Source organism: Arachis hypogaea, chromosome 17 (genome assembly GCF_003086295.3).
Source record: "Arachis hypogaea cultivar Tifrunner chromosome 17, arahy.Tifrunner.gnm2.J5K5, whole genome shotgun sequence".
Classification (NCBI taxonomy): domain Eukaryota; kingdom Viridiplantae; phylum Streptophyta; class Magnoliopsida; order Fabales; family Fabaceae; genus Arachis; species Arachis hypogaea.
The window spans coordinates 38,707,052-38,724,528 of record NC_092052.1 but is presented as its reverse complement, the minus strand read 5'-3'; the positions used below and the strand labels follow the sequence as shown (position 1 = coordinate 38,724,528).

The 17,477-nt window shown below is 38.5% G+C and overlaps 1 protein-coding gene across 2 annotated transcripts; it reads right to left on the bottom strand.

Annotated features, from left to right (window-relative positions):
* Positions 1–696: 696 nt before the first annotated feature.
* Positions 697–17,076, bottom strand: LOC112766796 (E3 ubiquitin-protein ligase UPL2). 2 transcript variants are annotated; one of them, XM_025812693.3, is made up of 17 exons: positions 16,749–17,076; positions 16,326–16,452; positions 13,681–13,776; positions 13,386–13,589; positions 6,682–13,240; positions 5,454–6,514; positions 5,084–5,383; positions 4,798–5,002; positions 4,316–4,581; positions 3,937–4,232; positions 2,531–3,629; positions 2,302–2,448; positions 2,125–2,205; positions 1,821–2,046; positions 1,551–1,690; positions 1,107–1,213; positions 697–989 (listed from the first exon to the last, which is right to left on the bottom strand). In XM_025812693.3, exons 2-17 carry the CDS (start codon positions 16,419–16,421, stop codon positions 887–889), a joined length of 10,986 nt encoding a protein of 3,661 aa, XP_025668478.1. In that variant the 5' UTR covers positions 16,422–16,452; positions 16,749–17,076; the 3' UTR covers positions 697–886. The 2 variants fall into 2 exon arrangements, with proteins under 2 accessions (XP_025668478.1, XP_025668479.1); XM_025812694.3 differs by having other exon boundaries at positions 5,454–6,487.
* Between the last annotated feature and the right edge of the window lie 401 nt (positions 17,077–17,477).

Below are 17,477 nucleotides of genomic sequence, written 5' to 3'. Positions count from 1 at the left end.
GGATGAAGAGGGAAAAAAAGAAAAAAAATTTAACAATATCAACAAGACGAAGACGATGATGATAATAATAAAAGAAAATGACGAAGGAAAAAAAGAGAAGAAATTGAACATTAACAAAAGATGAGGACATTAAAAAAAGAAAGCGCAAAAGAAGATGATGACGATGATAACAATAATAAAAGAAGAAGAAACGTGCCCACCTATGTCGCATTTGGTTAAAAACTTGGTTCGAAATATGCATGGACGCCTAGCATTTCTGAATGTCAATATACTTGACTATAACACATTCTGAACTCAATTAACATTTTTTAACCACTGACAATGGCCAGAAAAAATAATTTCTGAAATTAGTTTAGATAATTTCAAGAGTATATAATTAAAACTTGTTTTAAAAGAACTCATGAAGCTTTCTTTCGTTATATCTTAGTTTATATTCTACGTCTATATTAGTCCACTGTAGAATCTATCATAGTTTAGTATCTTTGTAGTTAAGATTTTGCAATCCAATCCAAAATTCCGGCTTATTGAAAGATTGTCGGCGCAAGGTCTTGCCCAAATGGTACTATTCATTATGCAACACGCATGAAGATCGCAACATAATACCAATCACCTGTAATATTCATTCTTCATCATTGTTGCTTTGGATCGAAATTGCTAAGTGATAACTAATTTAGTAACTGCGGAAGAAACCGTATGTACTTTGAAAACTACCAAAAGGAATTTCCATTGAAAATATACGACTGTACAGCATATTAACATGTTGTGAACTTTCAAAAAGAAAAAAAAATGTCAACCCCCTGTACCACTCAATTCTATTTAATAGAGTTCCTAACCTAAAATGTAATACACAGTATTTTCTCCCCAATCAATACCCCAAGAGAAAAACTTAACCAAATCCAAATCCCTCATTTGCTTCATGTATCGCAAGCAATAACCTCTCTTCCAAATGTTCTTTAGATGGATACTCTGGCAGATCTAGTTGATTAAAACTGCACCAAGAAAGTATACGCGTTACTTGAACTCACAGATAATGATCAATCAAGTGAAAGAGTATGGCATTTAACTTCAAAAATAGCAGTTAACATAGATAGGGGGAAAAGATTTACCATGTGTGAGCAGAAGGTAGGTGATCTGGGCTTCCATATGCTTTGTGTATTTGAAACTTCTGAGAGCCTGATATTCCTTGGAGAGCGCTGAAGCCTTCCAAAGGCACCTGAACCATTGGTAGCTAAAATGAGATTCCAAAACTACTGCAAAAATCATTTACTTGTCATAGACTAGGACACAACCAAAAGGAAATGAATATTTGACCAGCTTAAATTCACCGGACCAAAATGGCCTTGTTCCCCACACAATCGGGATTTCTAAAGGATGACAGATACTCTACTGCAGTTACAAATTATGTAAGAACTACTCTCAACAAAAATGTAGTGGGGGGAAAAAAATCTTAAATCATGAACTAAGCTTAACAGAATGTAGCTACTAGCTAGAATTCTCCTCTAAAATTTAATTAACATCTCAGTGGCTTCAAACCTCTGGTAGCAACATACCTTGGATGTTCCTGTCACAAACTGCAACAGCCTAGCCTTGTCTTCCTTGCTGAAACCTTGAACAACCTCCCAAAACCATTGGATAATTGGCGATGCAGCACTATAGCCAGAATAGTCTGTGTTGGCTCTCAAGTCATCCACTGAAATAAAAAGCAAAACTATTTGTTAAATTTTCCCTTCAATAATCAATCATCCAATTATATGAGGAGGAGGAGGAGGAGGAGGAGGAGGAGGAGAGGGGGGGGGGGGGGAATATAATAGACGACTCACAGTCAATATCAGGAAGTCCACTGATCAATAATTCCAGCTCTTTGTCATTGAATATAGATATCAACTCCTTGGGAATTAATTCATAAAATCCTTCCAAAAAAGCATTTATTTGAGGTCGAATAGCAGTTGTCAATCGATGCTCAGCAACCAGATCAACATATTGATGCTTGTTCTCCTCAGTAACTTTGATATTCCGTCCACCAGGAATCAACTCATAGTCACTCACCTAGTCATGTTCATCATGATTAGAATAACTCCCAATCCAATGCACCATCTCAAAAAAGTTTAAAAGAAAAGAAAATACCTGTGTCCGTTCATACAAGATCAATTTTTCTTCATCAGCATCAATGCTGAAAGTAAGATCCAGATCATCGCTGATATAATTCTGCAATCAGATCACAAACACAAGATATTTGTCAGAGACATTCACAATGACTGACATCGGTGAGAACATTGATGTGAACAATAATAATAAACTCGCCTCAAGCATCCATTTCAAATTTTTGAAATAGTCGGGATCAATGGCTTCAATATCATGATATGTAACTTTGACACCAAGCATGTGCTTGTAGAATGACCGAGTAAAATGCACATCCAAGAGCTGGCCATCAAATAATGCTTTTCCAACCTGGATAAGGCAGAATGGAGTAAGAAAGGATAGGATGACTTGCATCAAAGGGAAGTCAATATGCACTTGAAGAAATACTAACCACCCTGCCAACGAATTTGAAATAAGATAAATGTTCTGTTTGGTAAACAGAGTTTGGGTTTGGCTGAAATGTTGATTCATTGCCCACTGTGGTGAAAAGCAATGCTCCTCTGTCAAAAATAACTCTGGACAACAATTGATACCATTCCCTTGTAAGCCCACCGGCATCAATGCCTTCCTCTCCTTGGAAATGAACAGTCAATCTTCCCTTTAAATCATGAGTCGACCGCATGCGAAGCTGGTTATAAGAATCTTCTAGAACATATGCCCTTCTTACTGAAATTCTTAAAGGACTGTGGTGGTCATGCTGATGCTTAATCTTTGATCGGAAATGGGACCGTTTGTTGTCAAAATCGATAAATCTTGGTACCTTCAGCATGAGCGAGAAAGATTTTTCAAGTAAGCCAGGATTTTGCCTTATAAAAGCATTTAGTAGTTTCCTATGCTTTTCTGAGAACCTGACAAAAGCTGCATGTTTCTCATCTGCTTTCACAGCTGGCCCAGATGCCTTCTGCTGCGTGGCAGATGTGCTAGCATACTCAACATCAGAAATAACCGGAATCGTTGAGTCATTACCGGCATCAGGCTGTGCAGGATGCAACTTCTCACAAACAACAAAGAAAGATTCTATGTAAGGCAAGATATTTTGAGAGCCCGCAGGAAGCGGAGGCATCACACCAGATGGTTTAGACACGGATGGTCTAGAAGGGGTGAAAAAGTCGGATGCAGAATCTGAGTATGATTCTATCTTGCTTATACAACAGCTTAGCTCTTGCCATAAAGGCTCTAATGCTGAATTAATCTCCCAAACCTCAGAAAGGGCAGAGGATGAAACCCTATCAATCTCTTTCTCAGTCAACGAAGTTACAAGGGAACTCAAGGCTTGCAGAACTCTCAAAATAGCAGCTCCATCAGAAGAAGATGTACTAAGAAGAGCTTTCAATGCTTCACTGAATAGACGTAGTTCGTCCATTGCGGATGAAGTCAACTTTTTAACTGCTTCTGACAGCTGCGTGACAAATAGCTGACAGTGAGTAGGAGCAATCGCCACCAATTTCTTCATTACATCAGCAACTGATGTGTATGCATTATCCGACAACCTGGGAGAAATAGATAAAATATCTTAGTTCATCAATCAAAATGTTACACAATAACAAGAAATTAATCTGGTCAAGTGATGACTGGTATGAACTGCATCATTGCTACAAAGGTATGCACAAGACGACCTACAAAACTAAGTGGATTAAAAAATTAGATGAGAGCAGGATATTTCATCACCCCTACACCTTGACCTAAGCTGGGATCTCCCAGTGAGTGTGATGATACTAGGTACACAAAACCTAAGCATACTGACAAGACCCCTGGAGTAGAAATGACACAGAAAGAACATTAGGTGCATAAATATACCCTTCTTGTGCAAGCAATGAGCACAGTAGCCGGAGTTCTTCTTGTGGCAGATTACTCAATACTCTCTGGGACTCACTTTCTGCACTATTACTGGAAGTAGTGGGTTTGGCAGAATCTTCAACTTTATTGGATGCATCAACCCCTGAGGACATAACACCAGAATCAGTATTTACATCTGTCTCTACTGCAGAAATCTGTGGAGCTGCAGGAAGCTTGGATGTAGGGATCAGGGATTTGTCAGTTGAACTCGGCTTGCCTCCAGCACTATCAACGATAACATCCAGTAAACGTAACAGCTGAGAACACAGCAAATCATGTCAGCATTGTCAACAGGAGCATGAGACTGAATTGAGTGTCAAATATAGCAAAAAAACATCACCTGCTCAAGGTGAGCTATACTCCTTAAATAAAGTGGTTGGTTCAAGAGACGCAAAAGCATTGCAATAGATACGTAACCTTCATTACTTTTATCTACATCTTCCACAACCATCACAGCCTTCCCACGTGCGTCACTTGCATTATCTTGTTCTTTAATTGCAGGATAAGGCAGCCGTAGCTGAAGCAAACTTTTTGCCACATATGGATGATTTCGAGCAAGATGAGTGAGTGTTTCAAGTATTCGCCGAGACAGCAATGGGGGAACTCCTATGAAACCAAACAATATTGAAGACATCATTAGATGCATTAACTATGAAAAATGTTCAGAATAGATGTATTGGCAACATGAAAATTGTTTCAGTTACAGCTTAATTAGAAAGATTCATAATAATGAGCACCCACAAGAAATGACTGTTACAGGATGAAAATAATGGATATTACTAAAAAGAAGCAACTACTAACAAGATTATCAAGCATTCTTACCATCAAAAGATTGAGGACGAGAGTACATTACATTGCTATGACAACCATATAATCTATATGGTGGCTCAACGGCACTAAAATAATTAGCAGGCCTCTTAACATCAAGCATTAGAATGTCCATCAGAATTTGGACAAGAGAGGTTCTTGTTTCGCAATGGGCACAAAGATTTAAAAGAAGCTTCTGTAGTTGACCTTTATAGAGTGGCTGCAAAAGTCAAAACATGTTACGCATGAGGCAATTAAGAAGGAATGCTTTGAGGGGTATCTTCCTATCAAACATTAATACCTGGACTATACGGAACAAACGAATCATGGCATGCAAAGCTTCCGTATCAACTAGTGGTACTCCATCAGCTTCAACAACCTTAGCACCACTGGACCGGCGTGATGAGGTGTTTCCACCAACGCCGTCCGGACCAGAGCCAATACCTTCACGTCTAGAAGTCTCACCTCTACGACTTCTTGGATACATGCCAAACAGGGTACGACTATAACGGTGTGCGTACCTCTCACGCAACATATTTGCCTCCGCAACAAGAGCAGGTGTAAGATTGGCAAGAATAGTATCAGGAGAAGTTAACAGAACCTGAAGAAAACACAAGAAAATTTTAGAAACAACCTCACTTATATATAAAGAGGTTGATAAATGAACTTGCCTCTTCTCGTAAATCAGAAGGGAATGTTGCAATTATCGAGACCGTGTCCATTTCTACAGGTTGGCCTTCCAATTCCTGAGATTGATGCATCCTCTGTGCTTGCTGTTGAGCTAGAACCTCTGCTCGAATATCTGCAGGAAGAGCTGCAAGAAACTCTGGATCGATATCCCCATTGTTTTGAGGCTCAGGATTTGATGTTTGTGCCACTTGACCTTGCTGAGCTGATAGGACTTCAGCGCGCAGCTCCTCGGGAAGAGCATCCAGAAAAGCAGGATCTATTGCACCTGAGCCAGCATCACTATTGACCTGCTGCTCTGATGATGGACCTTCTTGGTCTGCATCTCGACTAGAATTTTCAGAGACTTCAGTAACACTATGAAGGGATGCATCTCTACCACCTGCAGGAGATGAATGACTCAAAGGCATATTTGCTCTTCTTGTGCGCACAACCTGTGAATCTCCAACTATTCGATCAGCAGAAACCTGCCTTTCTCCACCATCGTCATGGCCATCAGCACTTCCAATCTCAACATCTAGACTGCGAAGGCTTTCACCAAAAGTTGCCCCACTACCACTACTCTCTTGGCTCCCAGCTTCAACATCCCTCACAGGTCCCTCATTATGCTCAAATTGCATCTCAACTGCTTGTGACTGAGTGCCAGATGCATTTTCTTGCTGAGATGCAGTTCCTACAGGTCTGGTATCAGCATTGCTGCTGTCATCATTTGTTGAAGGAGCTAAAGTAACAACTTCCTGAATTGCATTACTTTCAACAGGGACATTTGTTGGTGCACCTCCTGAATCTTGTGCATGGCTGACTTCAACTTTACTAGGAGCACCTCCTCCTTCAGTTCTGTTCTTATTGGATGACTTTTCAGGGCTAGGACGCCTTAATTGAGAGACAAGCAAATCCTCAAGGCCAGGTGGAACAACCCCAGTACTTGAACCACCACTCTGCTGGTTACCGTCAGTCCACAAGTTCAACCGCTGTCCATTGCGGCCACTCCTCAGTGATCGAAATATATTATCCAACCCTGTTGAGTTGTTCTCCATTAAATTATCTGTAAGTTTTAACAAAATACCAAACAATCTAAGGTGTTATTTTAAAACATCAAAAGCCTCTTTTACGGAACATAGTATGAACAAAGTAAAAATAGCTACTGGAATATAAATACACACAAACAGAAAATTAACTAGTTCTTAATAATAGATTTATGAATAAATCAACCTGATTGCCCTGTCGATGGATGGAATGCAGTATGTTCAACTAAAAGCGGATGGCGAGAAGGCGTTCCAGCATCACCAGTTCTACCCAAAAGACTGTAAATTGAAGTTGTCCTTCCCCGTCTAGATCCGAAAACTTCAACTGGCATCACATGAAAAGCTTCATTTGGAAAATTATTCTCCCTGCCAAATACTTCAATATGATCAAAAACATTAATTCCATTAATACTCTCATCAAGTCGCAGTATAACACCATCCTCATCTTCCTCATCCTCTTCATCCTCCTCCTCCATCACTTCATCATCAAACTCATCATCGTCAATCTCATGATCATCTTGGTCTGTATCAGGATGTGGCAAGTGATGTACTTCATCTTCCATATCGTTATGTTCCTCATCATCTTCCTCATCTTCATCTGCATCCTCACCATCATCTCCAGACATTTCATCATCCTCATCATCTTCATCAATATTTTCTTGACCATGAGTTTGAGTTTCAAATCGTAACCCTGCATTTTCCAATCCATTCTCAAGACCTCTTGCATCTTCAGCATTGTCATGCATGTAATCATCCTCATTAGTAGGAGCATAGCTTTCGTCAAGATCTTGATCATGTTCCATATCATCAGTAACAGCTTCAGACCCACCATAAGACTGAATTGCATTGTAAGACCCACGGTCACATCCTTGAAGGGAATCACTATTGGCTTGAGATGTCATTTCCATGGACTGAGGCATCTCACCAGTATTATCCTCTCTTCCAGGTTGATTAAGATCAGAAGGTTTTGTAGTACCATCACCCTTCCCCGTATTAGAATCAACTGACTGTACATGTTCCTTGGAGACCAACTCAAGAGCTTTAATAATGCCAGTGGCAACTTTGGATGAATCAGCATGGTCCAAGTCCAAAACTTGAAGAGTTCGAGTGAGTGACTTAACTAGACCAGCATCAATAAAAGTGGCAGAGGCCTCCGCTGAGATGCATGAACCAGAAGGTGTTCGAGAAGCCAAAACATCATTAAGTAGATCCATAAAAACCTGAATTTCATTGCCTGGTGGCTTAACACCATTACATGACTCAACAAATTCGTTGATGATACAACTAATCTCACTAAATACCCTCTTTCTTGCCTCTGCAGAACGAGCACAGGCAGCCACCAAAAACTGGTTTGCCCTGGTGGCCAGTTTCTGTCTCCAATCACCATCAACTTTATTATCCTTCTTGGAATTTCGAGAGTGTGGAAGAAAATTGTGAAGAATATGATGGAATATTCCACCGATGCTTAAACCAGCAGGACTCTTTTGATAACTGCCCCTAATGGTGCTCATCTCAGCATCCCGTCGAAGTAGAACATGAACAGATGATGAATACATCAATAATATCTCTGTTAAAAGCTTCAGAATAAAGACAACTTTAGCAAGTGATGCAGAAGCTTCCTGACTACTGGTTTCATTCGCCTCAGATATGGTAGCAACAGCTTTTCCTTTTCCCTTGCCTGTAGAGACATCGATGTCCATGTCACTTGAGGTTGAAGGCACAAGATGTACATTTGGGGCAATGTCATCCTTTCTCGGAGGAACAAAAGTGCATACAGAATCAAGAAGTTGTTCTACCACATTAATAAAACTTTGAGGAGGCTTTTTATGACTTTTTACACTCTTAGAATTGGAGTCATGAATTTTGCCATGGCCAGAAGCTGCTGTGTTTGAATATCCCAAACCAACCTTCCCATCACTATTCTGCACTTTGTCTTTTTCCAATGATTTATCCTTCTCTTTTTCTTTCTCCTTAATTTTGTCTTTATCCCGATCCTTCAACAGAACAACATACGGTCTTTCACCTACCATTTCCACTTGGCACACAGATTTTGCAGCTTGCATGAAAATTGCTGGGTCTCGGGAAATTACAGAAGATAAGTTTGAAAGGAAATTGCGAGGATTGGCCCTTCCATTTGGATGCCGGTTAGATGCAACTACAAGACTATGTTTTATCTCAGATTCCATTGCTTGCTGAAGTGTTTGGGGATCCTCAAGTACATGGCGCACAATACTAGCAGCAACATTATCAAATCCAGGGAAGAGGCTACTTGTTGGCAGAGAAAGAAGTAAACTTAAACCACCAGCATCTAAAAAGGTAAGAGCTACAGAATGATTCCTTGTAAGATTGGAACAAAGCAGTAGAACGGAATGCATGGTGTCTGAGGGAAGTTGGTTCTTCATACAACTGCAAGCAACCTCAACAAGTCTCTTCTGCTCATTTATATCTGCATACTTTGTAGAGAGTCCCAATGCAGACTGCAACTTGTTTTGCCTATCTTCATCGATGGTAAGTGATGTCTGCTGGTTATTCACAGCATCCTTCTTCAACTGCTCAGTAATGTCAGAATTCAACTTCTGATCCAGTTGCAACAACCTGTCTAATGCTAGAAAACCAGCTGTAACCCATTTTGGCACCTGCTTTTTGTCCGTACTGTCAAGACTAGATTCCCACTGGCAGAGTAAATCTGAGGCAATTTTTATCAAACCACTCTTCGAAGCAGCTTCCCGAGCCACAGCATCTTCATTAAGAATTAAAGCAAGAACATGAAAAAGAGCTGCCAGCATGGTGTTATTTCCGTTACTAGAAACCAAGCCACATTCCTTGATCCGGTCAACAATAAAAGTGATGACATCAGATCTAGATTTACCATCATCCTGAGAACATATCATGACAAACAAGTCACGAACAGGAAAAGCAAGCGGCTCCTTCAAAAGCAGTTTTGCACAAGTAGACAATAACTCATCAACAGGAGGAAGTTGGACAGTCTCTTCCTCAAGCTGTTGAGAATTGTCATGTCCTGCAGCATCCTTTGTTTCGGATTCCGAGTTTCCAAGGGACATGGCAAGTGCACGGGCAAGTTCATCATCTTCTTGTGTCTCCTCCTGATGGGTGAACAACCACTCCATAGCCAACTCCACACTATTTGACCCAACTTGCCTCAAAGCTTCCTCAGCTCTAGATCTAGAAAAGCCCATCTCCACAATGGTTGAAATGGTTGCTTCATTAGGAGGCGGTCCGGTAACACGAGCACTCCCACTGTTATTTACATTTTTTACTTCAACGCCTGAATATACATGCCGAATGATAGAGATAATGGTTGCAATAAATTCATGACTACAATCGACAAACTGGGGATGAGTCCAAACAGGAAGCACGGTCTTTAACACTGTTGACTGGAGGACCTTAACAAAAGTCTCAGCATCACGTGGGAAAGGTGCATCACCATTTGTAAGAGGCTGTGCAAGCAAATGCTTTGTGAAGGATGATAATACATAAGAGGAGGTCACAAGATGGTCCATCAATTTACCATAACTTGCTAAAGAACCATAAATCCACGAATTATCAGTGTCTTCCTTGTCATCTTGCTTTGCATTTGCATCATCAGTATCCATAGGCGAGGCAGGGGTCCTATTAACTGTAAAAAGCAGCTGACTGGTAGCTTCAAATGTGGTCAACACAGATTGAATAACTCCGCGTCCATACAAGCAATTCAGAAGAACAGGATTGCATGATTCAGGCCTCTCCATCAGAAAAGTATCCAAAAATTCTATCACTTTCCCCAAATACCGACACTTGGTAGATATGGAGGCTTCGGTTCCCGAAATATTTCCATGGCCACCAAAATTCATGTGATCGAGAGCAATAGATGCAAAAGTAGAAGCCACTGACTTTGAAGCTGGGCTTACACTCACAATATCATCACGTCGACGCGAAGGTAGCAGCATTACTTTTCCTAGCTCCTGGAACAAATGGGTAATATGAAATGAAAGTGATTTAACCATGTCACAACAGGTGTTATAATATGGCCTCTGCTTGTCAGATTCCTTCTTGTTAGTAGTCCCAGAATTATCATCTGAATGATGCAACTGATTAGAAGAAGTTGACCGCATGCTTGAAGGCCCAACAGAAATTGATCTGTGTTGAGAACCAGGGGAACGACCCAAATCTCGATACAGGTTTATGAGGTCAAAAAATTGGGATTCAATACTCCATCCTGATGTCCTCCTTCTCAGTAATGGATCAAGAAACTGTCTGAAAGAATTGAATCGTTGCTCTTCAGTTTCATTTGCATCTGCCTCTGTTTGTTGTGACCCAGAAGAACAAGCACCATCTTCCTCAGTCTCAGTCTTTGTATTCTCAAGCAGGGCAATTTGCCACAGAACTTCACGGTGCACATGTCCAATATCTTCCAGAACATCCTTACTTCCATTTCCGAATTCAGTAAGCAATGCAGTCACCCAACGATTGTCTTTTGATGCAGCAAGAAAGAGAAGAAACTCAACAAGGAAGAGTGAGGAAAAGATGCCATTATCGGGTGTTATCCTTGGATCCAGCAACAAAGGTTCAGAAGCTGCACCAAACCCAGCTAGTGCTTTCTTCATGTGTTCTCTAAGGGAGGAACAAAAGGCACGTGCAAGAGGAGAAGAATGATGTTGAGCAAACCCCTTAAAAACCATGGTGCTATGTAAAGCAATAGACATGCCATCTGAAGATTGTGCAATGGTGGGTCGCAATAACAACTTCAATAGAGCATCAATTCCTGATTTTTCCACAAATAACCGGCATGTTTCAGAATTTTCCATAGTCCTGTGAACCAGTACCATCAAATGAAAAACACACAGCTGAATAAACTGCTCATCACTTATTCCTTCAGCGGCTGAATCTTCTTCTGTGCCAACAAGGCAACAATGGCCTTCATTTTCTTTGGCTTCTGAATCCGTCTCCATTGCAGTATCATCATTAGCTTTTCTTGAAGGTCCTGCACCATTTCCCTCTCCAAGTGATGCAATCTTATGAATGATTTCAATGATAATGTCAACACCAGCACTTCTCAATGAAGATACATGACGGAGAAGTTCCTCAATAGAATTTGCCAGCGGAACAATAGCCTCATTCATGGCCAAGACATACTTTTTACTAGTGAAAATGTCAACAAGGAATCGCAAAGATGAAGATTCTCTCGCAGCTTCTAATCCTTTAGCATTAAGACAAATGGCCCCAAGACCATTTGGGATGCATGTCAAAGCCTTTGATGAAGGAAGTATTCCAGATCTAATTGATGACAAAAATGCATCAGGTAGACCCATTTCATGAAGAGCAGAAAAACATGTTGGATCTTTGTGTATTATTTCGCTCATAACAGTTACAGCTGAATAATAAATGTCACCCCCAAACTTATCTACATTCCCAAATATCAAAACCAGAGTTGCAGGTAGTGAGCTGTCCTGAGAATGTTGGGATCTAGTAGAGTTCACAGGTGCATATGTTGCAGAACCAAGTGCCTTGAGGGAGACCTTTATGAGCCGTTTCTGGGCATACAATTGATCAGCGTTATGTCTGGAGCTTTCACCAGTGAGCATCATATCATCACCATTTTCTCCAACCAAACCAATGACCCTCTGTACCTCCTTCTGTAATCTTTGAGCCAATAACTCAATACCACCCAACTCTTTAAACAAAGATACAGCTGAGCCACTATAATCCATAAGCTTCTGAAGGGTTTTCACAGCAAAACAGACTAGATGAATATGTGAGGGATCAGAATCCTCCAGCAAAGGCAAGAAAGTAGGTACCATGCCTGAACCCCTAACATTACTCCCAGAAGTTGAGGTTGAAACAACATGTAGAAGATAGAATTGGAGAAGTGCCTCAACAAAGGCAAGGGAAGATGGATCATTAGAACTCTTCAATTGCAAAATAGCCCTCTGGAGCACATTCAGCAGTATCATTCTGTTCCCACCAGCAAAACTGATACTAGATCCACTGAGAATCCGAGCTCGTTCATGTGATGATGTATAGGCAGCTAACTGAGCTCCTAACGCAAGCATTGCAAGTGTTCTAATAGATCCAGATATAGTTTCCTCAGATCGTACAATTCTGATCAATTCATTTGTATATTCTGGTTCATTAGCAAAAAAGGACACAAGCTCATCATGAGCATCTCCAGATTGAACTAACACAATGAAAGACAGTAGGCAGATCCTGCTGTAAAGCCTGCATATTCTAGGAGATCGAAAAGCCCGAGCATATCTAATTCTAGTGAGCAATGAAAATCTAAGCTCTGCAGGAACATTATATTGTTCAATGTGTTGCTTCATCAGAGATAAATCATCTTCTTTGCACAAGTGTAAATCTGGCTTGTGTATAACTCTCAATGCAGGGGGAGATGGATCTTCACTGTCTTCCTTGCTTGGAACACTGGGTCCATGCAATTCAAAATAAAGTGTAGAACCTATGCGGTAATTGGCTTGGTTAGAGCCACTCTCCACATCAGAAGGAAACAAGGACAGTGCCTCATCTTGAGCTTTCTCATTTGCCGTAACACAAGAGTACAACCCCAGGCCCTCCTCCTTGCTTCCCCATCCCTGTGCTAGGGACAATAGATAGCTGTTCACCGAACCACAGCCAACCATCTTTGCACTTCCATGCAGCTTCGAGGGATTTATTTTTACAAAAGCAGAAAGAGTTTCTAACGCAGCAATAAGAATCTCAGGATCTGTTGATGCTAGTAAAAGCTTGAAATGCTGAAAGAGAAAAGAGAAAATATTAGATTTTAGAAGGGCAAATTTTTCTGATAAAGTATGAACCACTACACTATGAGACAGGGGAAGGAAACAATGAGAATATATTTAATTAAAAACAGATACAGGCATAATTTCTGCAACTAACCTCTAAACCATCAAATGAACTCTTGTTTGGACAATTCTCTAGAATTATCTGCATTACGCGTAATATTTGCAGAATTGCATGTTTTGGTAATGCGCTGTCATCTTCTAGATTACCTGACAGCGTCAGGTCATTTCTACATGACAAATATGTCTTGAAGTATGTATCAAAATGAAGTAGCATCGGTCTCCAATGATGAAAGTTCCCCTGGATGAAAAACAGCATATATATAAGAGATTGGAAGAAAAGGGGACAAGAACAAAACATAGTTAATGCAGCAAAGCTATTCCAGGATTACCTTGTTGTACTCCCACCGAAAACCTGAGAGCGGTATAGCTATATCTTGTAATGGGCATTGGATGACCTTGTCAATGAATGCTTTTACCTTTGGGGGCTGAAACCAATCAATCACAACTTTAGATGATGTTACATGGGTAAGGATAAAAATGACAACACGTGTATGCATAGAGTTATACATGTCATTCCAACTATGAATATGCACCCGAATCCATCCAAGAATGCAAGCAAATCTAAACATACTTATTCATGTATGTATGTTGTCTGTTATAATCAATTTTGACAAAGGAACAACAGTATTGACAAACTTCTATTTTAATTAAAAGAATAAATAAATAAATAACTCATCACATACCAAAACCCTATCAACAATTTTTCACACACATGCAAATAGAGCACCAAAATTTAAATGGACCACCTAAATACCTTGTCACTAAAAACAGACACTGCCACTAAAAAAAGTGCATGCAATAAGAGAAGTAAACAACTCTCAACTCCCTCCTTTTATTTTCTCCGCCTCATTATGCTACAGTTCTCTTTACTCTAAATAATGAACGTCATTTACGAAACATTTTTCTTTTTCTTTAATAAAAATTTAGTACAAGTATGGTTTTACCGTATTTTGTAGGAAGTAGGAATAGCAAATTGTTTTCTATGAACACATATATGACAAAATGCATTTCATTAAAAGTTTGCATCTCTCTACATCTTACATTATACAATACATACTGTGACAACTGTTACCAAAATCTAAGATTCAAAGTATATAACATGAAATAATACCCTAAAATGCATGAGATGCACATACATAAAACAGAGAAATGCATTTCATATTCATCGATTTAAAAGACACTCATGAAAATAAGGACAGCTGAGCCTAATCAATAGTATTCAACCATTCTATGATTGCCAATTTGTGGCAAAAGAAATAATACATCAAAGCCGAAGCAGTATCAATGATTAATTACTAACAATAATGAAAGTATATGTTTAAGAAAGTCGTTACCATAAGGCAAAGATCATATAATGATTACACTGTCACTAGCGAATAGCTAATAAAATTGGCAGCTGGTAAATTCCAGAAATAAAATGGATCCTAATTGAATTTCAAGGAAACATACTTATAAAATCACCATTTATTACAATTAATTTTTCCAATATTGTAATTTACAGTACACCAGCTTTCACTAACCATAAGAAATGGAAGCTACTATGCTTCAGTTATCTGCTTTGTATAGTAATTACCTCATAGTTATACTATATCTACTATCTACTATATATAATGGGGATTGGGGTGAGGTTTGGTGCACAATTTTTGTTCATAAAATATCCTTCATCATGTATATCCATAAAATATATATTTTTAATATATTTTTTATTTCTAAAAATTGAACCCAAGACCTCTTAGCTAGAGTGCAGGATTCATGTTGACCAATCTCACATTTATTAATATTATACATATTTAATAAATAAAACGGTGGACGAAAAAGCACATGTGCCTATTAATACACTAGTCTACTAAAATGAGAATTGAGAGTTTTGGTGCACAAATTCTTTTTTCCCCCCAAAAGATATCCTTATTCATATATGTATTCATAGAACACATTTTGCTATTCCTAAGAACTGTTAACAAGAGAACAAAATCCTTACCATATCAACTGATCCCATATTTTTTATTGTTGCACACATTTAATTAATTTAATAAAATAGTGAATTAATAGACACAAAACATGCCTATTAATCCCACTAGTACAGTAGTACACTAGTACAATGTTATGGAATAAGCAAAAACAATTCAAATTTTTGAAATGTTAAATACACCCCAAAATAATATATACGAAGCATTGGTAATTAGTTCAGGTTAACCCTCATTCAGTCAATTCAGTCAATCTGTGACCAAACTCAGGTAACTCAATTTGTTGTACCAAACACCACAAAAATATACACTACAAGAAATGGCTAGTGCTACAATCAACAAACTAAACCACATGCTTGATTTGACAAAGCAGCGTTTCCCGGCTGCCAATCTCATGACAAGCCAGTAAATCATTTTGGCAATTGTATAAACCATTGTCAATTATAAATATGTATCTTCATCAAAATGAAATAGCATTTTTGAAGAAGCTACAAACCTTGCCTTCTCACCAAAGGAAAGAACAAGTCAATTTATTCCTGAACAAGCAAGCCACATTTTCCCCCAAAGATAATCCAAATGATTCATTATTTTTACTGGCCATGTCAATTACCATGATGCCGCATATTCATTTATTTAACATCACAAGCAAAGCACTCAGGAACCTTGCTTTAAAATAAAATTAAAAAAAAAAATTACCAGAGAAGAAGAAAGAAATGAAGGGCATGAGAATTTTCAGGGTGACAACAGACAAGTACTTTTGTCAAATGCAAATAACAAGAGAACGCAAATAACAACATATTCTAAGACCTCTTAACAAAAGAGTCCTCCAACAGTTAAACACAAATAAAGAAAACAACTGAAAGACATCTAGACACACAAAAGGAGGGGAAAGAAAAACCTTAATTGGGGTTTACAATTAATTACAAATTACCCAGCAGTTAATAAAGTGATCACGTTAAACCCTAATCACGAAAACACGAAACGGTGCGTTTTGAGAAAGAGAGACTCACAGGCTCAGAGTCCAACTTCACGGAGGGGCCAATGGCGCCCTCGGCAGAGAGCAGTTGCCGCAGCCTCGACGGCCAACTGGATCTTAGGGTTGTCATCTCACCTCAACTCTACTCTGAACTACACTGCCTGAAAAAAAAAATCAAATTAAATTAAAATTAACAAAACAAATAATCAGATTATTAACAGCTAAAATCCAAAGCTTTGTAAAATAGATTAGATAGATTAACATAAACCGGTTCCAGAAAGCAAATACCCTAATCAGAAATTCATAACTAAAACAACTTATTAACGAAAGCAAAACGAAATTGAAAAAAAAGAAACCGATCAAACTTGTGATATCAATTAAAATACATATACCTGTTGGAGATTGGAATATTGTGTAAACAGAAAATTAAAGGAAGAAAATAAAAGGTAAGAGGTACCTGAGAGAGATGAGAGAAAAGGGGGATGTGTGAATACACATCCGAAGTGCGAAGAGAAAAGAAGAGAAGAAGACGCGAGAGAAACTACGAAGCGAAACGAAACCCCAACAAAGAGAGAAGGATTGAGAATCGCGGTGTGGTATTTGCTGTGTTGGGTGCGAGTCTCAGGAAATTTTACTCGTTTTCTTTCCACACGGATGTGTGTGTGCTGGTAAAGGGGGAGAAAAGTGTGTTATATAGGCAGTGAGAACTGAGGCGGAGGAGTCATTTCTACTAAAAAATTAAAAAATTTGTTGCTTTTACCTTGAGTTGGCACCTAGGTTTTTCTAGTATTCCAACGTAGATACATAGATATACTTTAAGATTGGTTACGATGTTGGGAATTAGAATTCATTTTAGAGTTAAATTTATTTTTTATTTTAAAATATTAAAAATAAATCATTTAAATTTTTTTAAAATTTTCAATTTTTATGTTTCTTTTATTTATAAATCAGACTAAAAAAATTTAATTTCTAAATCAATTCTTACTTTTAAATTTAATATGTCAAATTTAAAAATATTTTTATTTATACTTAATAAAATAATTTTGTCAAGAATAAAATAATAAAAAAATCATTCATATAAAAGTTATTTTAAATTAAAGAATTAAATTTTATTCTATTAATATATTAAATTATTTTAAATCATAAAATTAAATTTTAAATAAAATAATTTTTTTTCTTAAAAGAA

Excerpts from the sequence above, each read along its gene's own strand:
- LOC112766796 (XM_025812693.3), bottom strand. The coding sequence starts at position 16,421 with ATGACAACCCTAAGATCCAGTTGGCCGTCGAGGCTGCGGCAACTGCTC. Across the intron at positions 13,777-16,325 it reads TGAAGTTGGACTCTGAGCCT|CCCCCAAAGGTAAAAGCATT; the intron begins GTGAGTCTCTCT and ends GATTGGTTTCAG. Across the intron at positions 2,449-2,530 it reads TCAAATTCGTTGGCAGGGTG|GTTGGAAAAGCATTATTTGA; the intron begins GTTAGTATTTCT and ends TGCCTTATCCAG.